General features: G+C 39.7%; 1 protein-coding gene across 5 annotated transcripts in view; it reads right to left on the bottom strand.

Annotated features, from left to right (window-relative positions):
• The window catches only part of ENPP3 (ectonucleotide pyrophosphatase/phosphodiesterase 3), a 98,878-nt gene extending 81,138 nt beyond the window's left edge, over positions 1 to 17,740 (bottom strand). For 3 of the 5 annotated variants that reach the window (XM_063666605.1, XM_063666606.1, XM_054492309.2), the window contains exons 1-4: positions 17,579 to 17,731; positions 13,510 to 13,585; positions 4,964 to 5,086; positions 2,455 to 2,580 (exon numbers count right to left, since the gene is read on the bottom strand). In XM_063666605.1, the coding sequence (XP_063522675.1) occupies positions 2,455 to 2,580; positions 4,964 to 5,086; positions 13,510 to 13,585; positions 17,579 to 17,656 (403 nt within the window). In that variant the 5' untranslated portion in view covers positions 17,657 to 17,731. Of the gene's footprint in view, positions 1 to 1,081; positions 1,290 to 2,454; positions 2,581 to 4,963; positions 5,087 to 13,509; positions 13,586 to 17,578 lie in introns of those variants that run through there. The other 2 variants (XM_054492305.2, XM_063666604.1) reach the window with 2 other exon arrangements.
• Between the last annotated feature and the right edge of the window lie 4,711 nt (positions 17,741 to 22,451).

Below are 22,451 nucleotides of genomic sequence, written 5' to 3'. Positions count from 1 at the left end.
GAGACTAGGAAGGGACTGATGTGTAAAAGAATGCCTGGATGTCAGGCACCTCAGACCATTTGCCCATTTTATGAGAAGAATTATTTAGATCTTGTAGGATGGAAAAATTGAAAGTGCCGTTTTCTGGCTATTTGGAACTACTGTCGAGTTTGTATTGGGGTCAAGCAGCATTGCAGAAGAAAATAAGGCATTTAGGTTTTAGGTCAGGTGTGAGTTGAAGAGCTTTTTAAGTTTTTGAGATCACAGGCTAAGGGAGAAGAAGGAGGAATGGAAGGTGGAAGCTTACCCATAGTGAAGGAGGCAAGCCCAGAGAAAAGAGTAGAGACACAGAGAAGAGGTGGGGGATTCTTGTCCTCCAGAAAAGCAGAGAAGGGGTTGGGGCACGGAAATAAGGGATTGAGGCACAGAGATAAGACGTCAGGGTGTGGAAATAAGGGATTGGGGTGCAGAGATAAGAGGTTGGTGTGTGGAAATAAGCGACTGGGGGGTTCTTGCCCCCTAGGAAAGCGGGACTTGCCACTAAGAGTGAAGGAGAAGGGGTTGTGGGGTACTTGCCCCTGCCCCAGGAAAGCGGGACTTGCCACTAAGAGTGAAGGAGAAGGGGTTGTGGGGTACTTGCCCCTGCCCCAGGAAAGCGGGACTTGCCGCTAAGGGTGAAGGAGAAGGGGTTGAGGGGTACTTGCCCCTGCCCCAGGAAAGCAGGACTTGCCGCTAAGGGTGAAGGAGAAGGGGTTGAGGGGTACTTGCCCCTCCCCCAGAAAAGCAGGACTTGCTGCTAAGGGTGAAAGACCAAGGCAGGTGTCCCTGCGTGGTCTGACACCTTTGAAACGTGGGTGAATAATCAGAGAGTCGTCCCTGCAATGATTAAACACCAAGGGAGGGCTGCCTTCCCAGTCCGTGACCAGCGTGGGAGTTTTGGGTCCACGGATAAAACGTATCTCCTTTGTCTCTACCAAAGGAATTGAAAGGAATTGAAATTAAGAGAAGGGAGAGATTGAAGTGTGGTGCCAAGATTGAAAGGAGAAAGAGGTTGAGGGATAGTGAGGGAGGTTGGAGAAGAGAGTAAAAACAGGCCGCTTGCCAGATTTGAAATTGGTGAGATGTTTCTTGGGCTGGTCAGTCTGAGGACCTGAGGTCATAGGTGGATCTTTCTCACAGAGGAAAGAGCAAGAGGACAGGGGATTGATCTCCCAAGGGAGGTCCCCTGATCCGAGTCACAGCACCAAATTTCATGTGCGTCTGTGTGAAGAGACCACCAGACAGGCTTTGTGTGAGCAATAAAGCTGTTTATTTCATCTGGGTGCAGGTGGGCTGAGTCCAAAAAGAGAGTCAGTGAAGGGAGATAGGGGTGGGGCCGTTTTATAGGATTTGGGAAGGTAATGGAAAATTACAGTCAAAGGAGGTTGTTCTCTGGTGGGCAGGGGTGGCGGTCACAAAGCGCTCAGTGGGGGAGCTTCTGAGCCAGGAGAAGGAAATTCACAGGGTTAATCACTCAGTTAAGGTGGGGCAGGAACAAATCACAATGGTGGAATGTCATCAGTTAAGGCAGGGCAGGGCCTTTTCACTTCTTTTGTGATTCTTCAGTTACTTCAGGCCATCTGGGCGTATACGTGCAAGTCACAAGGGATGCGATGGCTTGGCTTGGGCTCAGAGGCCTGACACAGGTGATTTTTAATTATATTTTGTGTAAAAACTGATTCATCCATTGGTACACAACTTATTCTCTAATAGTAGATTATAGTTAAGGTTTCTACTATAATGTTTTCCTCCTATTTCAGAAATCAGAATTCAACCTAATCTTTTTTTTCAAAAGTATTAAAATTGTCAGCTCAGTTTGGTGTGAGGTTATAAAAAGAGATTGATAGCTTGAAGAAATTTGGTTGACATATGTATATACGCATTTTTCATAAATTTCATCAGATGTTCAGAGGAACTGGTGATTTTTTAAGTCACATCACTTATAAAGTGGGGAGTGGGTAAAATAAGGAGTTGAGTAACCTGAATTCTAATATCAACTCTACATTAACTCCTTGAGGATCCTTAGCAATTTAAACCATTGAGAACACATTTGTTTTGGCAATAACAACGCTGGCTTAACAAGATGATATCTGAGCTAGATAACCTCATTCTCTATATTTTAATTTTAGGATCTGCTGTTCAGTGTCTTAAACTACAGCTGCATCTGGCAAGGTCATTGGATTGGAAAAGACTTTGCCTTACAGAGAAATAAGGAATTTTAAGATCTCTCCTCTATATCTATGCTGTGAGTTCTCCTCCTCAGTGGTTACGAACCACATTTCATCCCACAGTAAATGCATTTGATCTTTTCTTCCACATGGAGTAACTAAAGATTCTCCGACGTGTTTTGATTTTTGCAGCCTAGCATAGCTCTAGGAAACTCATGGAGTTCCTCTAAACTCGCAGGGGCAAATGAGTCAACATCTTCCTGCTTACCTTGGCAAACACTCTTATAGTCAGCACAGCAATCTTTCCTCTGCAAACAGTCATCTGAACAAGAGCAAAGGCTGGCCTCTAATCTAGTCTCTCCACAACGAAATTTATTGCAGATCCATATTCGAGCTGTAAAACGATACAATTCAGTTCTGAGCATTTAAGCCTGCAATATAAAATATACAAATTTCATTTATTTATTTCTATATCATAATAATACAATCAAATTCTTGGTTTATCTGTATTAATAAATGAAAATACATAATACCAAATGAGGGGCAAACCACCACTTTTCTTCATTAGCTAGGTGGCAGAGAGAAATGCAACTTTATAAACCGCAACCCAGGTTTACTTAGCAGGTACACTGTGAGCTTGGAGAAGATCTGAACATGGCTCCTGTTCCTACCCAATAGCAGGAGCTCCCCAAGGTGAAGAATCCCTGACTGATTATTGCCACCCAAGAGCAGCTTTGCCCAGCCTTGTCTAAGGACAAGCAGCAAGGAAGAAAAGGTGACAACAAAAGTAACAGGAGCACAGTCACGTCTTTGAGAATGTAGGCAGATCAAGGTACTTCTCAGTGGAAAGTGACAGTAGTGACAGAGCAGCTCCCACTCATGCCTCAGGGGTTCTCCCAGGCTATGGACTTAGGATGAGAACAGTTTCAATAAATCCCATTGCTAAAAGCAGCAAGAGGCTGGAGGAAGGTGGCTTGGCACTGCCACCTGCTAGGAAACAGTGACTAAAATCAATGTCAGCCTTGTGCTTAGACAAACACTCTCAACAGGTAACTTTTGTCCACTTCAGTTATATATAGATTTCTTCCTTCCCCAGCATTTCTCATTTACATAGAAAAGATTTTTGGAGATTAAGTAAAGGGAACACAGATCTCTATCTATACTGGGTTATCCTCTCCCTCTTGCCCTTTTCAGGAGACATAATGTAAAGAACTCTACTCTTCTAATCTTCACTCTCCTCCAATCACCGGACACCCTCACCACCACCTTCCCAGATTATTTAGGGAATTAAACATTGCAAGCTGTCTTTTCCACCTAGAGAACAGCATTTCTCAAGTTGTGCCCTGTGGAATACTGGCATCAGAATGATCAAGAATCACCAGCTTTCCAAGTGAGTTTTATTGCACCTCGAAGTTTGAGAACCACTGCAAATGAAACAAACAAGATGTTGAACTTAAGCCATAGTAAAACTCCATTGAAACATATGTAATGATACAGCATTTCATTTACCATAGCCTGTTATACCTCAACCTCGGTTAAATAAAGTGTGAATTCTGTATTTAGCATTGTAAAGGGGAAAATGATAATAAGACTGTGTATAGGTTTTATAGGTTGAATTGTGTCCCCTAAAAACATGTTGAAGTCCCAACCCCCATTACATGTGAATGTGACCTTATTTAGAAATGGTTCCAAATTACTTGTCGAGGCTGGGTGGAGTGGCCCACACCTGTAATCCCAGCAGTTTGGGATGCCGAGGTAGTGGGATCACTTGAGGCCAGAAGTTCAACACTAGCCTGGCCAACATGGTGAAACCCCGTCTCTACCAAAAATACAAAAATTAGCCGGGCTTGGTAGTGCACTCCTGTAGTCCCAGCTACTTGGGAGGCTGAGGCAGGAGAATCGCTTGAACCCAGGAGGTGGAGGTTGCAGTGAGCCAAGACTGTGCCACTGCAATCCAGCCTGGGCAACAGAGTGAGACTTTGTTTCAAAAAAAAAAAAAAAATTACTTGTAAATAATCAAGTAAAATGAGGTCATTAGGGTGGACCTTAATCCAGTATGACTGGTGTTCTTATTAAAAGGGAAAATTTAAACATAGACACAGACAGAGGAAAGACTATGTGAAGAGACACAGATTATGTGAAGATGAAGGCAGAGCCTGGAGCTGTGCTGCCACAGGCCAAAGATTGCCAGCAGCCACCGGAAGCTAGGAGAGAGGCATGGAGCGGATTCTCTTTTGGAGTCTTCAGGAGGACCCAACCCTGTCAACACCTAGAGGTTGGACTTCCAGTCTCCAAAACTGTGAGAAAACAGACTTCTGTTGGCTAAGCCACCCAGTCTGTGGTACTTTGTCATGGCAGCCCCAGGAAACTAATACACAAGGTATGTAGGTGAAAATTTGGACACAGCCCTGGCGTAGTGGTTCACGCCTATAATCCCACCACTTTGGGAGGCCAAGGTGGGAGAATTGCTTGAGCCCAGACGTTCAAGACCAGCCTAGGCAACATGGTGAGACCCTGTCTCTACAAAAAAATTGAAAACAATTAGCCAGGTGTGGTGGTGCATGCCTGTGGTCCTAGCTACTCAGGAGGCTGAGGTGGAAAGATCAAATGGACCCAGGAGATCAAGTCTGGAGTTGGCCATGATCATGCCACTGCACTCCAGCCTAGGCAACAGAGTGACACTCTGTCTCAAAAAAAGGGAAGAAAAGAAAAAAATTTGACATGTATTAATAGTAGCACAACCAACATGCTAATAAACTTATTCTCAGAACTCATACTTGATTCCACACAGGTGTCTTCAAAATCCCAGCAGCAATCGCCTCGGTCTTTACATGCCACATCACACCGGCAGTTCTCCAGTCCTCTAAATGATGCATCAAAGCACTTCTTCCTGCAGCTGCCTGCAAAGTAAAGGAAATAGGGCCCGAACATTTAGGAGCTATTCAATATCTCATACCTAAGCAGTGGAAGCACACAGGAAGTACACAGCACAGACTATGACAGACAACTAGATGATTTTTATGGTGCTGCAGGATCTGCCAATATAATGTAATAATGACACTGATATGGCCAGGTGCCATGGCTCATGCCTGTAATACCAACAATTTGTGAGGCCAAGGTGGAAGAATCACTTGAGGTCAGGAGTTTGAGACCAGTCTGGCTAACATGGCAAAAACCCATCTCTACTAAAAATACAAAATCAGGTGTGGTGGCGCATGCCTGTGGTCCTAGCTACTTGGGAGACTGAGGCAGGAGAATTGCTTGAACCCAGGAGGCAGAGGTTGCAGTGAGCTGAGATTGTGCCACTGAACTCTAGCCTGGGCAACAAAGCAAGACTCTGTCTCAATAATAATAATAGTAATGACATTGATATGTACAAGGAGTACATGGGAGCACACAGGGGTGGGACAAAAACTAGCAAGGGGATTCAAGGACACTGTTGAGTCTTGGTAAAGGATTAAGATTTTAAAAATCAGTGAAGCTAAGGAAGCATGTTTGGAGAACAGCAGATGGGTTATGATGGCTAAGGGGTAGAGTTCAAAGGTAGAAGTGAACTAGAGCGAGGAAAGGTGCCTATGCCATACTAAGAAGCTTGAAGCCCAACCTTTGGTAACAGGAAGCCATTAAAGAGTAAGCAGAGAGTAATGAATTAGATCTGTGTTTTAGAAAGTCACTCTGGAAAATAGGTGAGTAGGGTAGGGATGGAAACTCTTGAACTAAGCAAGAAATTTTAACCAAAACCAAAAATGATAAGGGTCTGAAGGAAGATAGTAGCAGTAGACATAAGGAAGATGTAAATAGAGCTAAGAGAAATTAAAGTGCAGTTAGTTTGAGTTCAGCTTTATATAAAGAGTGAAGAAAAGGCATGAGCCAAGGATGACTTCCAAAATGTATGGCAAAGGCAATGAAAAAAGGGAAGCTCAGTTTTCCAGATATCTAAGCAAACACATATTTAGGAGGGGGTCTGAATATTTGAGTCTGAAGCTCAGGAAAGAGAGACATAAACTAAAGATACTGACTTGGAGTCATCAGCATATTAGCAATAAGAAGCAATGGGAATTCTGTAGTTCTTATTGTGCAAGGAGTGTGTGCCCAGCTAAATACCATTTCTCCTTGTTATGCATTCCCATTGAAAATTATCTATAATTCCCTATGATACTTGCTTTCTGCTTTGCATCCTGAAGGAGTCGTTTGAAGGCAAGGAGGGTATAATAGCATGTCTAGGAAAGTTCAACTATGCACAACTTGTTTCTATCCCTTGAAAACCACTGCATAGTTTTAAATTAATTCATTTACTTATTTATTCTATGAATATTTATTTTAGCATCATTATGTTTCAGGCACTGTGCTGGGAATTGCAGATTAAGTGATAAATAATGCAGATATAGTTGTGGAGACTTTATATAATAAAAATTTTTAAGTGGTAACTACAAAGTAACAGTGAATAACACATAGTAATGGGACAACTGGCTAGCTATATAGAGTAAGGAATCTCTTGATATTCTTGCCTCACAACATACACACAAAAAAATTTTAGGAGCTTATCAAAATAGAAATGTCTCAGGAGTGAAGTGGTTAAGGACAGTATTTTAGAATACTCATTTTCAAAATATGCAAGAAAGGTTAAGGACAATGAGGACTGACATAGCAGGCACTAAAAGTAATAATTCTCAGAGCATTAGATCTCCTGAATTCATCCTACTATAGTTTGACCCCAAAAAACAACAAACAGAAGACTCAGATGATTTTCAAAGTACACTGTAAAAAGTTAGTGAACATAAGAAAAATATGATCATTTTTTACTAACAAATCAATGAGATATACAGTCGTTGGTAGTATAAATTCACAAAATCTTTCAGGAAGGTTATTTGACAATATGAAACAAAAGCTGTAAAATGTGAATTTTAAGAAAAGAAAGATAAAGACAGAAAGGCAAAAGGAGTACATGAAAACACAAATACAAAGTTGCTGTTATAAAATTTCTACAAGAATATACAATAATGTGATGATAATCTTAGCTATTTCTGAGGAGGGAAACATGATAGCTATTATATGGCAATGGAAGAAACCCTTTTAAATAAATAATGAGATTATATTACCCATGCAAAACTAATACTTTGAAAAGTCTATCTACAAAGTGGAGAACATTTTCTTTAAAATATTTATCTCCAATATTATGAAAAATTAAAAAAATTTACCTTTTAGAAATACACAATGAAATGTTTATAGAAATGAAATAATGTCAAGTATTTGCTTCAAAATAATATGTAGAGAAGGTTATGGAGAAAGGTATAAATAAAACAGTATTGGTCATGAATTGATAGAGTGGGATGATGAATACATAGACATTTATTAAATTAGTATTCCTACTTTTGTATGTTTAAAATTTTTAATTAAAAAAATCTTTATATCCTTTGATTTCAGCAATTTCACTTCCAGACTTTATACTAAAGAAACATACAAAGATCTATGTTGAGAAATGTTCTCCGTAGTGTTATACATAATTACAAAAATATTTTAACAACTGAAACAGTCTTAATGTACATTAAAGGGAGGATTTATTAAATTATTGTATCGACATAAAATAACATTATAAGCATTTCTGGATGCCAGTAGAAGTTATTTTAAAACATTATTGTTCATGGTTTTAATGATTTTGAGAAATGCTTATGTTATTATTTGAAAAAAGCGAACTACAAAATAGAATACAGTTTTCTCTTTAAAAGTAGCTGGCTGAGGCCTGGTGCAGTGGCTCATGCCCGTAATCCCAGCACTTTGGGAGACCGAGGCAGGCAGATCACCTGAGCTCAGGAGTTTGAGACAAGCCTTGGCAACATGGTGAAACCCTGTCTCTACAAAGCATACAAAATTAGCTGGGTGCAGTGGCACGTGCCTTTAGTCCTAGCTACTCAAGAGGCAAAAAAAAAAAAAAAAGTAGCTGGTTGATAAAACTCATTTACCTCTTCCATCTCCTCAAATTCCACAAAATTTCACAAAAAGAAGAGGAAAACAGTTTATAAAAGTATATGAATACTCTAAATCAAATCAAAGATAGAAGCAGAAAAAGAATTTTGAAAGACAGAAATAGCAGAATGAAGGAAGCAACAACTAGGTGCCTAAGAGGAAGGAGTACTGGAAAAGTTAAAAAAAAAAAAAAAAAAAAAGCCAAGGGCTTTCCCCTAGGACCCTAGAAGGGAGGTCCCAGGGTGTCGTTAGGTAAGAGAAAAGGTCATTAAGAGAAACAGGGCGTCATTAGGTAAGAGAAGAGGGGAACAGGCACAAAGCTAAATATAGGAGAATTGGTAAAAGCTTGGATGTGGAGCAGTCACTACTCACCCTGCCTCCCACTCCAGACTAGGAGGCTCATAATCTGGAGGAATAAGGAGTGGCTTTCATCACACAGACAACAGACATAGAGGAGGGTAACTATGATAAGAAAAAACAAGCCTTACTCTGAAAAGGAACAGATGGTCCCCAGACATTTGAGGATAGCAGGATAACAAGCTACATGAAAGATAAACACCGAACAAACAACATCAAAGAAAAACTTGATTGAAAAGGAAATAATGCAGGGAGCAAAAGAGTTAAAATAACAACACACACACACAGAGTATTGAGATCCTCAGAAAAGAGAGAAGATACTGCGTCAACAAAATAAGAAAGAGAACTATAATTTTTTTTAAAAGACCCCACATTCAGGGTGGTCTTGGAAGTAAAAATATGAGGGAAGTATAGAAAAATTCAGTAGAGATATGGTAAGCAGAATTGTGGTCCACAAGAAGATTCCAAGTCTTAATTGCTGAGACTTCAAGTCTGTTGTCTTACATGACCAAGGAACTGTGCAGATGTAACTAAGGCTACTAATTAACTGATCTTAGAACAGGGAGGTAAGGCCTTAAAGTGAAAGAGAAAATGGAGTTGATATTATTAAAGAAATCATATTATAAAATTTCCCAGAATTGAAGAGCATAAATTATTACATCATAGTTGTCCACCAAGTTTCCCAGGGCAAAACTCACACTAAGAGATCAACAGGATTAAGAGATGTTGAAAGCCTCCACAGAGAGATCATGAGCAACCTACAAAGGATCACTAACCAGAAATTTATTAAAATACCAAATGTATTAAAAGCAACACTGGATGCTATAAGACAGTAAAGTAATACCTTCAGATTTCTAGAAAAACGAAGTATTTCCATCTTAGAATTCAATACCTAGCCAAACTGTCAAGTGTTAGGTTAGAATGATGCGTCTTTACATAGACAAAGATTCAAGTTATCTCTCTCATGCATCCTGTTTTAGGAAGCTATCAAGTTGTTCTTTAACAAAATGAGAAAATGAAACAAGAAGAAAGAGATTTTAAAATCATGGGATCTAACACAATAGATGGGCTAATGGAAATATCAACCATCCACCAGACCAAGAGAGCAACCAACATGGATTAGAGCAACAGGACTGAGAAATAGAAACTAAAATGAAAGACTTTATTCTATACCCAACTGCACACTGCCAAAAATTAGAGAGCTGAATAATGGCAATGGCTGGTGGAGAGGTGAGGTGAAGGAAGGTAGGGTAGGCTGAGGCAGCCATTCTAGAAAGCAACCTGGGACTACATACCTGAGTTAAGAAGACGAAAACCCTAACTTCCTGAAACTTCATTCCTTGATCTATGGCAAAGCAGTTATCACACAGGTTTACAAGGGAACCTGCAGTATTTATGTGGTGGTGAGGAACTAAAGCCAATTTGGGTATTCAGCACCAAGAGAGGGCATAGGTTGGTTGGCAAGTTTGGTACATGCCAAAGAGTAACACACAGTAGAAACATAAGAACAGATGTATGCACGGCAATTCTGATGGGTCTCAAAAAGTGCTCAATGAAAAACTAGAAAAAAAATACGTAGATTTAGATACATCACAACCATTTACATAAATGGTCTTTACGTTTTTTCATACACTCACCTCTTATAAAACCTTTCTGCACTTGGTTTCTAGAACACAATAGTCACCTGGCTTTCCTCTCACATTCCTGGCTACTCCTTCCTAGTTTTCTTTGCTTTTCCCCTTCACCTCCCCAATTCTTTAAGGTTGTTCTACCCCAGTCTCATGGTTTAAATCCCACATATGCTGACAAGCACCACAGTACATGCCCAGGCAGGATTTCACCTCTAAAGCCAGCCTCATATGTCCAACTACATTCTTGACTTCTGCGCTTGGACATCCAATAGAACTTGCAAATTTAACAGGTCCAAAACTGAGCTCCTGATTTTTCTCCCCAAACCAGCTCCTTCTACAATCTGCCCCAACTCAGTTTGGAAATTCATGTTTCCAGATGTTCATACAAAAATTCTGGGGTCATTCTTGACTCCTTTCTTACTCCAAATCCAGTCTTTCAATAAAATCTATCTACCCCATCAAAATAGATCCAGAATCCAAATACTTCTTACCAGCCACAGTGCTACTGCCCTGGTTTAAGACATAAGGCTTGCCCAGATTATTGGAATAATCTCCTGATTGGTCTCTCTACTTCTGCTCTCACTCTACCATCTATTCATAACACAGCAGCCCTAGGGATTCTATTAAAAAGCAAACCAGAGCATATCATTCCTCTGCCCAAATCCTGCAATCAGTTCTTGTCACACTCAGAATGAAAGTTGAACACCAAGCTTTGACATACTAACCTTTACTTGATCGGGCTCCTCTTTATTTAGTAGATCTCATTTTATGACCACCTCCCTCTAGTCCTTTTAGTTCTAGTTCATGGCCTCTTTGTTATTCCTTAAATGGAACATGCCAGGCAAGGTCCTGCCTTTGGCCTTTGCACCTGATAGTCCTTCTGACCTGGAATGTTCCTCCCCAACCTATCCCTATGTTTCTGTCTCACTTCCTTCAGTCATTACTCAAAAGTTATTTCACACACACACACACACACACACACACACACACAATGACCCTGATTCCTTCTTTTGGGCTTTACTTATTTCTTAGCACTTTATCTTATTATATATATATTTTGTTTATTTATATTTTTATTGTCTGTCTTGCATGCTAAAATATAAACTCCTGGAAGGATTTTGTCTCTTGTCTTCACCACTTTATCTCCAGTAATTGTAATAATACCAAGCACATAATGTTCGATCAAAAAATACATGTAGTCATGACAGTACATCTGTAAGAACATGCACAAATTTTAAAACTCAGATTAGAAAAAATACATATTGCCTATGGAAGGTGAGTTAACTGGAGTAGAAAATGGTGAAAATGACCCAGGGTTGGGGTTTAGGAGAATAGATGCAGTGGAAAAATGAGTAATAAAAAGGATGACTATGTTAAGGATGCTGGCAAAAAGGGGCTGGAGTTAATTACCAATGCCCTGCCAGGGAGAGGGAAGAGCGTGCTGCCACATAGGCTGATCAACTCAGATGAAAGGAAGAGGACAAGGAAAAATGACTCCGGGAAGCCAGCCAATGGGTGTACTAAAGTGAATGAAAGAGCTGGAACAAAAGGAGGTTTTGTTCGGACATTAGATATGCCTTCTGCAATCAATTTATGTGATTTAGGGGGTAAAATAGCCAAGAAATGATGCCCATTTGTGTGTAGTAACATCAAAACAATACCACTGAAATGGCCTGTCAACATTTCCTTGATCAAAGACTGGCACCATGGCCCAGAAACGCAACAGCCAAGTGACCAAGAGAAGATAGTAATCTTCCAGCAATTATTCAACTTTTCAGTTCTACTGTGATCCTAGGTCATACTAGGGAAGCTGAGTGTTTCTCAAGTAGACACATGACTGGAAAATTATCAGTTAACCTTACTGAGGCTTCCTAATGCTGCAGCAATGAGACTTACTCCACTGGAGTCACACTAGAAGGTTTTAGTCAAATTTAAAAATGCGGCCAGAGCTTTGTGCATTGGCAGTATAGTAGCCAATGAGGTTTATTTGAGGTATGAGTATTGCTCATAAAAATTTTAAGAAGACAAAAATGGGGTGAGGGTGCTGGGCACAGTGTCTCACACCAGCAATCCCAGTGCTTCAAGAAGCCAAGGTGGGAGTATCACTTGCATCCAGGAGTTCGAGACCAGCCTGGACAACATAGTGAGACCCCATGTCTACACAAAATTAAAAAAATAACCAGGTGTGGTAGTGCATGCTTGTATACCAGGTACCTGGGGGGCCAAGGTGGGAGGATCACTTGAGCCCAGGAGATCAAGGCTGTGGTAAGCTGTGATCACACCACTGCACTCAGCCTGAGCAACAAAGTGAGACCTTGTCTCAAAAAACAAACAACAAAAAGTGGGGGGACATGAATGATCTAGCAACTGGCCTCATACTTCACCTTAGTAAAAGTAACAAAACAATATGTAAAAAGATTATAGGTAATTCTTTTTATATTGTCATTTGTAAGTGGTACATTTACTATTCATAATAATGAAATATAGCAAAAGGAATGTGAGGTATTTTATATTTTGGGACATATTTCTCCTATTTTTCTTTGCTTCTTATAAGAAAAAAATTTTTGAAGATATTATTATGCACTACTTTTCAAGAATTTGGCACTGCCCAATCAAGAACCAAGAGATTTTAGAGGTAGAACAACTCTAGCGTGGTGTCAAGGTACAGGGTGGTGGCAGGAGGTCATGGGAATGAAGCAACAAAGACTTTCAAGACTAAGTGGCTAGATACTTTGTCATCAGATGTTGAAAATGACAGTGGGAGCAGAATGAAAAGCATGTGATCCACTTACCAAAGTCCATTATAAAGATGAAGAAGGGCCAGGCGTGGCAACTCACACCTGTAATCCCAGCACTTTGGGAAGCTGAGGTGGGTGGATCACTTGAGCCCAGGAGCTCGAGACCAGCCTGGGCAACATAGTGAAACCCCATCTCTACTAAAACTGCAAAAATTAGCCGGGTGTGGTGGCACACACCTGTGGTCCCAGCTACTTGGGAGGCTCAAGTATGGGAGGATCACCTGACGCAGGGAGGAACTGCAGTGAGCGGAGATTGTGCTCCAGCCTGAGAGACAGAGTGAAATCTTGCCAAAAAAAAAAAAAAGCAGGGTGGAGAAAGGTAAGAGAAAAACACTGGAATGATAATGAGTCTCAAATGAGCAGGGTGAAAAAGTAAAGTCCAGAAAGTACAGTAAGCAATGCCAACCGCAGATGTGGACTCCCGATAAGTAGAGTGGGGAGAGGGAGATGTCTAGAAGCAGAATGCTGCATGGAGGACAGAGGAGGCTTGGGATGGGAGATACATTTTAATGAATTAAGGCCAGAAGAGAGAAGAAATCAGGGAATGTTCTGAGAAAAGGCTGAGGGGTATACCTTGCTTTTCTGGTTTCCTGAGTCCAAGCCCCAGGCCTAATCCAAGTGACACGATCACCAACAAAGCAAGAAGAACCTATTGCAAAAAAGAAAAAGTAACTTTTATAATTTTTTTAAAAATTACAAAGATACAAATAACTAACCTTTCTCAGTATTCTCTCTAAGTATCTGCAGCGTACTAGTTATGCCAGATACTAGATCCAACAATGATCTAGTATCTGGCCTAACTAGAGGTATAGTATTTTATTTAATGCTTGAAGTTAAGAAAGAACATTTTGGAAGAATTTAAAGATACCATTTATTACAGCTCTTCAAATTCAAACACACTTACCATTCAAATGCAATGAACTTAACTGCAAATTGAGTTAAAATTAAGAATTAAATCCATAAAACCATTTTTCTGGGCCATTTTTTTTTTTAAACCAGGCACCCATTTGCGATCATTTATTGAAAAGAGTTCCAGAACTATTAAATCCTTAACTGCCTCACTCTAAGGGAGCAGGGCTTTTTTTTTTCCTACTTTATCACAGGATGATAATAATATTTAACATACGTAAAAATACATTGTCCAAATAGTTAACTAGCAAATGATCTGCTTTGGTCTTCCACTCATACAAACCACTTAGGATAATTTGGAAACTGCCTGACCAAAGATTGTTTGTGTCATTCGTTATCACTCTGCTGACAAAGCCCTTTGGTGTAACGAACTTTATGCTATGATTAGATTAAACTATGATATAATTAAAGAGAATTCTTCTAGCTGCCCTCTTTCCTCTTCAATGAAGTCCAGAGATAAGCATGCTGGATGACAGGGCTTGGGTACTGTATGTTGTCATAAAGAATGGCAAAAAGACACATAATCAAATTACTTAGGAAAGTATTTTACAATAACCTTTGTTATAGTTTCAGACACAAAAAATAACTTTCACAAAAGAAAAAAAACATCAGATTTTGCTTAGATAATTAAGAACTACATAAATTATTTCTTCGAGGGTTGTTTTCATTCTGAAAGTCAACTGGAAAATTAACACATCTAATGTTTACAATGGAAGTGAATTCAACGATTGGGAAGCTATGTTAAAATACTAAGAAAACAATTCTTACATGAAGTCTCAAAGTTAGCCCAAGGGTCAGTGACCTTTCATTACGTGTTCATTCAGTGGAGAGGATGGAGAGGAAAAAATGAACATAAACATTTACTAAATAACACCATTAGCAGTTCCTCCCTTGTCATGGTGCTTAGAAGACACAGGCGACTGAAACTAGAGTGACTACAAAGCAGAAAAACAACGTTGGGGAACTCCTTCTGGTAAACCTCATGCATCATAGACTTACAAATTAACATATTTTGGTTTACACCTTATCTGTGGTACTTTTGCTGTTCAAACTTGCTAGAAAAATCAACAACATCTAGCTGTTCTTAAGATGCTTTAAAACTTCACAATATTTAATGTTAGAATGTTTCTTCATGATTTTTGTATTTGTTCCATATATTTGTGGCTTGTTTTCTACATTATTCTGCGAACTCCTTGAGAGTAAAAGGCTTATTTATTATTATTATTATTATTATTTAGAGTTGGAGGTCTCACTGTGTTGACCAGGCTGGTATGGAACTCCTGGCCTCAAGGGATCCTCTTATCTCAGCCTCCTAAAGTGCTGGGATTATAGGCACTAGCCACTGTGCCCCGCCTAAGAAGTTTATTTTTAAGCCTTTATAATTATTTACTATAAATACATAATTCCAAAAAAGCTTCTTGATATTGGGGTGCACATGTGTCTTAAACTATGTTACACTGTGCACAAAGTGGGGAGAATACTCTGAACATCAAAAACTGCCGAGAACACATCATTTGGCTTTAACTGGGCTAAACAAAGAGTGCTAGAAGCAAAGCAGATACCTTCAGAATGTTTAAGTGAAACCTTAGTAAAAGTTTGAAGACATCAGGGTACTTTTGAAACAATGATTTAAAAATATTGAACTTCATTATATATACTCAAAAACCACTAGAAAGATACAAACAAGGGAAATTAATGACACACAGATTTTGCTGTGGAAGATTTTATAATTTCCTGAATTGATAAGCTAGGATAAACATAATAAACATGCTTGAAGTCCCAGCTACTCGGGAGCCTGAGATGGGAAGATCATTTGAGCCCAAGTTGGAGCCTGAGTTGCGGCAGTGAGCCATGATCATGCCACTGTCTTCCAGCCTGGGCAACAGAGCGAGAACATGTCTCCAAAAAAAAGAGAAAAAAAAATATGTATATATATATTAGCATAAGAGCTATAAAGAGCACTCTGAAATGAAATTCTCAGAAGGATAAAGAATAAATGGAATATATTGAGGATTTACTTTGTTACTAGGCTTAATACTTACACACATTGTTTTACATTGTTTTATTTACTTCCTGAAACAATTCTGGAGAGACAGAGAATAGCGGTGACCTTAAAGTATGGGATATAGGGAAAAGCTGTGGCAAGATTGGTGTGAAAAAATAATGCAATTAGTTTTGGTGTAAGGTACTGAGTCAGGAGTCAGGAAGCAGGCATTTGAAACAGGCTAGTGCACTGGGGCACACACATAGGCCCCAGCTACTCAAGAGGCTGAATGAGAGGATCGCTTGAGCCTAGGGTTCAAGACCAGCCTGGGCAACATAGCGAGACCCAGTCTCTAAAAATATACATATTACCAAAATAATAAAATTTAAAAAAAAAAAAGAAATTGTGTGACAGAGACTGGGCAAAAAGTCAGAGCTGGTGGATTACTTGGAACTCTTGGCTGGGGAAAACACTAGAGGCCAGGTGCAGTGGTTCATGCCTGTAGTCCCAGCACTTTGGGAGGCCGAGGCAGGTGGATCACTTGATCCAGGAGTTTGAGACCAGCCTGGGCAACATGGTGAAACCCAGTCTCTACAAAAAAAAAAAAAAAGAAAAGAAAGAAAAAACTCACAAAAACTTAGCTGAGCCTTGTGGCATGTGCCTGTGGTCCAAGCTACTCAGGAGGCTAAGGCAGGAAGATCACTTGAGCCTGGGAAACAGAGGTTGCGGTGAGGTGAGATCCTAACGGAGGGAGACCCTGTCTCAAAAATAAAATTAAAATTAAAAAGACTATTAGAGAACATGAGATTTCTTAAGAGATCTCAGATAGGGTTTAGGGAAGCTTGTGTTGTAATTTTCATGAGAATAAAGATAAATTGTTGGCTAAGAATGCAGATAAGGAAAAAAGTCATAAAAATGAAAATGTCAATGTCATGGTGGAAGCAAGACGAGAGAATAATTCAGAATGAGAAAGTACCAGGAAGCTATTGTTGTTATGAACACTCAAGTGGATGAAAAACAAGGAGGACTGACTTTTGAGTCAGGGACTCAGTACAGTAGAAACAAAGCTGGAGCACAAAGGAATGGTTGGGGGCTGAGAAAACTGAAGCAATGAAATGAGCCCTCTTTACTCCAAAAGTTTGATGGCAAAGGGAAAAGGGAGAGTAATAAAATCAAGGAAATGGATAAGTGTATTTCTGGAGTAAAAAGAAAAAGAAAAAAAATTTAAAATCAAGAGAAATAAAGAAAAAAGAAAAGAAAATCAAGGAAAATTTATTTGGGGGTGAGGGGTGGTGGCAGGAGATCTTACCACATGAAACGACAAGAAAGAGAAAATAGGCAAAAGAGACTATCTCTAGGAGTGAAGTAAAATAGGATAAAATTCTTGGTTCAGCAAATAATAGGGTACAATGATTTTAATTTCTCACTTTCTTGTCTTAAAATACTCATGCAATAAAAAAGTGATTGAGAGGTAGTTATAATCATGCAAAAAATCAGTGCCACAAAGCGTTCTGTCATGGATTCTAACTTTTGAGTTAACAATGTTAACTTGTTGTTGTTACTCAAATTTCTTGTAAAATATGATTTAAGATATTAATTTGCATTAGAGTTTTCATAAGGGATAATACTGAATACAGTTACTTAAAAGTTTACATTTTAATAGCAACACAAAGAAATGTAAATGGGAAATCATATACTTTTAACATTTGTCACAAAACTAGAAAGACTAAAAATAAGAATTGTACTTACAATACAAGCTATTTTATATTTCTTAAGAGTGTTCTTCTTAACAGGTTGTTCCATTGCTAAAGTCAACATAGATTCCATCGTCCTGGTAGCTGCATAGACCTGTTTTATCAGAATACAGTAGTGCTCCTTCTTTCATCTAGTCTGGCAAAGAGAAACTGTATGAGTTACATAGCTGTGCCTGACTTTTAACTGTTTAGGAAGCTCACAGCTCTTCAGTGATTGGGCAATCTGGAGAGAGGAAAAATGTTGTAATAACAATAGTGTGAAAAGATTAAAGTTCATTTCTAGTATATTGCAGACAACTGCTCCTTTTTTCCTTATAACTTTTACTAAATACTAGTCAAGACATATATAACAAGAATAATAGAATCATCAAATTTTAATACAATCTGATCTTCTGTTTTCTTTAAAAATAACCCCAAACAAAAAGCCTTGTCACAGAAATTTCAGACTTTCTGCTTTTCTATAAACTTCATAGCAGCTGAAAATCAACATAGCAAAACATGTGCTTTGACTACAGTAGAAATTCTGAAACTCTACTGAACCAATATAAAGTACTTAGTCCTATGATAATCATGTCTTGCTTTTTACAGTGTTCACAATTTGACAAGTTTTTATACACATTAGCTCAAGTCAAACTTAATATCCCTTATAAACATTTTATTCTTGTTTTTAGATGAGCAAATTAAGGCTCTGATTATTTAAATTAAGTTATTATATATGACTTATTGCTCAAAGTTATTTACGAGGTGCCAGAACTAGAACTGATACCCAAGACTTCTAACTCCCCAAATCCAAGCAATTTTCACTAATCAATTTAAATTCACTATTTTCTTATTTATCTAGACTGGTGCATCCTAGCATGTGTACTCCATGCTGAAAAGGAGTTACAGTTTTGTGATGAAAGAAACTAAATTAATAATAGTGTTGGTCAAAGAGAATTTTAGCAAATAGTGGATGCTAAGCTCTTCTAGTTTCAGTGACCCTAAGGCAGTGATTCTCAAAGTGTGGTTCCATGGAACATGAGTTCTATGATAACCCCCTTGGTTAAATAAACCTTGAATACTCCTCTAATGAAAAGATTATCAAAATCCTGTAGACTGCAGTACACCCTTGGAAAACACTACTCTAACTAACTAAATTCTTCCAACCCTAAAAGCAGTGAGAAAAAAATATGAAAAGAATGTATTCTAATATAAATACAATGACTGCATCACTACTCTAACTAAACGTGTCTAAATCATAGGATTTAGACACTATTTCTGAAAATCATGGGGAAGAGGATTGCTTGAGTCCAGGAATTTGAGACCAGCCGGGGCAACATAGGGAGACTCTATTTCTACAACAGCAACAACAAAAATTAGCCAGGCATGGTGGCGCATGCCAATAGTCCCAGCTACTGGAGAGGTTGAGGTGTGAGGATCCCTTGAGGTCAGAGTTTGAGGCTGCAGTGAGCCATGACAGATACACAAACAAGCAGAGACAGATTTCAGACAAAGACAAGAGAGGGGGTACACTCGGGCAGAACAGACTCAAAACCCACTCAAAACCTGATCTTAACCAAATGCAAAGCGGGTGTATAAGCGAGCCCTATTGCTTCCCTGGCAGTACCACGCAAATGGCTTAACAAGCCCAGATAGGAAAATAATAGGCTCCCGGCATAAATCTGGTTTTACCCTTTGAGCACGTCCACCCCGATCTCCGTTATTCCCCTGTAGGGAGAGGGACGTGTGGTTTTGCGCATGGGATAGCCCTCGGGAGAGTCTCCAGGAAAACCTCACCCAGCAGCTGCCGGGAATCTCCCAAAGACTGTCTTGTCACAAGGAGTGTGAGTATTGCTTCATTATCTTGTCATGCTTCAAGGCCCAGGAATGCCTGGGCGAGAATCTTGGTGGGCCTTTGTTACTCGTTCTGGCCTTTGTGTAAGGACACTGGCTCTCTCAGCCTTTAATATTTAACCTAACCATTCAGTCAGTGCTGAAACAGTTGTTATGGAGGCCTGCCTGTTTTTGAGACCTGGCCTGCCACACGATCACGCCACTGCACTCCAGCCTGAGAGACAGAGCAAGGCCCTGTAACAAAAAATAAAAAATAGCCAGTCATGGTAGCTCACACCTGTAATCCCAACATGTTGGGTGTCTGAGGCGGGAGGATTGCTTGAGTCCAGGAGTTGGAGACCAGCCTGGGCAACAAGGCAAAACTCCGTCTCTATTAAAAATTCAAAAAATTGGCCAGGCGTGGTGGCACATTCCTGTAGTCCCAGCTACTCGGGAGGCTGAGGTGGGACGATCATGAGGCCGGGAAGTCGAGATCACGCCACTGCACTCCAGCCTGGGCAACAAGAGTGAGATCCTGTCTCAAAAATATAAAAAAATGAAAAAATAAAAATAAATAAAATATAAATCTGCAGCATGACAGCCACGTTTCCTTTTCTGGCATTATGGGTTTGTGCTCATCATTTCCATCACTCCCTTGGTCCAGTATACCCCCCACTTCACCAATTCCACCTATAGCCCTAACCAGCAAAAGCATCAGCATTAGTTGTTGATATAGAAGGAATTCATTTTAGAACTAGAAGATGCCATAAAGACAACCAAATCCAGGTTCTTGCAGATTTCTTTCCAGGAACCACATGGAGTATTATGTGTTTAAAAACCAGAAAAAAAAAATATTTGAATAATTTGGGCACCTGACTCTCCACACTGGATGAACTTAGAAGTACTCGGAGAAGTATTTTTTTTTAAATTTTTTATTTTTCTAATTCTGAAGCCCAGGCTCCACTTCAGTTTAATGATCTTCTGTAGTTTTGGCTAAGGCAGCAGTATTTTTAAAATATCCCGGCTGGGCGTGGTGGCTCACACCTGTAATCCCAGCACTTTGGAAGACTGAGACGGGCGGATCACCTGAGTCAGGAGTTCCAGACCAGCCTAGTCAACATGGTGAAACCCCATGTCTACTAAAAATACAAAAATTAGCCAGGCATGGTGGCTCACACCTATAACCCCAGAATTTAGAAGGCTGAGACAGGTGGATCACCTGGGGTCAGGAGTTTGAGACCAGCCTGGCCAACATCGTGAAACTCCATCTCTACTAAAAATACAAAAATTAGCTGGGCATGGTGGCAGGTGCCTCTAATCCCAGGTACTTGGGAGGCTGAAGCTTGAGAATCGCTTGCACCTGGGAGGCAGAGGTTGTGGTGATCCAAAATCATGCCACTGCATTCCAGCCTGGGCAACAAAGTGAGACTCTGTCTCAAAATAAATAAATAAATAAATAAATAAATAAACAAACAAACAAATAAATAAATATCCCTCTTAGTGATCTGATATGCAGCCCAGAGCAGTCTAAACACTTTGCATTCAAATTCTTTTCTGCAAACATCCTGTCATTATTCTAATCAGACTTTTGGATTTTACAGATAAGGTCAGAGGACCACCAAAGGGACTTGGTCACTTGCGCACGATTCTTTTAGTGATATCTCAGAAGTGAAATACCACCAGGTTCCTTCTTCAGAGTATTTTGCTGTCAAATCATTCTGATTTTTTAAAAACAAAGACCAAACCTATGTCATAATTTGTCTCAAATTTAGGGGATTCCTAGGATCTATGGCTTTTATCTAATCATTTGTTATGTGCCTTCCATTTTTATGAGTTTCTGGGTTCTGATTGCCTACTCGCACTCATGGCAGTGCACTGACTCTGCCTTACCTCCAGTTGCTGGGGATCCTACTTTTCCTTCCTGCTGTGATGATTAGTTGTGTGTGTCAATTTGGCTAGGCCATATTATCCTGTTATTTAATCAAATGCTAATCTAGGGTGATGTTGTGATGATATTTTGTAGATATGGTAACAACTATAATTAATTGACTTTAAAAAAGGAAATTGTCTTCAATAATGTGAGAGCGCTCCTCATCCAATCAGTTGAAGTCCTTACGAGCAAAAACAGGCTTACCAGAGAAAAAATTCACTCCCAAAACAGTAGCATTAGCCTGAGTTGCCAGCCTGCCCCGTCCTACATATTTTGGACATTCCCTGCTGCCACAATCAAGTGAGCCTGGGCTTCAGAATTAGAAAAATTAAAAATTAGTGTGGTATTCCCCCAACTTCACGAATTCCACCTATAGGCCTAACCAGCGAAAGCATCAGCATTAGTTGTTGAGCTTAACCTCATTCTTTCAATGTAGACTAAAGTCCAATGAACTATCCATTGTGCCACAGAGCCTGCTCTTAACCTGGTTCTGACACTCCAATTGCCATTTCAGATGCTTCTTCCTGGTATTCTCCAAAATGTAACTTGATTCTATACCAGTTTTGTATACTAAGTATATTAGTCCGTTTTTGCAGTGCTATAAAGAACTACCTGAGACTGGGTAATTTATAAAGGAAAGAGCTTTAATTGACTCACAGTTCCACATGGCTGAGGAGGCCTCAGGAAACTTACAATCATGGTGGAAAGCAAAGGAGAAGTAAGAACCTTCTTCACGTGGTGGCAGGAGAAAGAAGAGAATGTGTGCATAGGAGGTACTGTCAAACACTTATAAAACCATCAGATCTCGTGAAAATTCACTATCACGAGAACAGTATGGGGGACACCACCCCCAGAATCCAATCACTTCCCTCCCTCAACATATGGAGACTACAATTCCAGATGAGATTTGGGTGGGGACACAAAGCGTAACCATATCACCAACGTACTACTGACTCTTACTCTGTGTCTTTACTAAGTGATTCCTTATGTTCTACACTGCCAGAATTTCATTTCTCTCTTCCTTCGTCCTCATCCCTCATCCCTTTTCTTTTTTTTTTTAATTAAAAAAAATTGTGGGTACATAGTAAGTATATCCCCATCCCCTTTCAACCCTGAAAAACACACA

The sequence above is a fragment of the Pongo pygmaeus genome, chromosome 5, assembly GCF_028885625.2.
Source record: "Pongo pygmaeus isolate AG05252 chromosome 5, NHGRI_mPonPyg2-v2.0_pri, whole genome shotgun sequence".
Taxonomy (NCBI): domain Eukaryota; kingdom Metazoa; phylum Chordata; class Mammalia; order Primates; family Hominidae; genus Pongo; species Pongo pygmaeus.
Note: the sequence above shows the minus strand (reverse complement) of the source record. Positions and strands in the feature narration are given on the sequence as shown.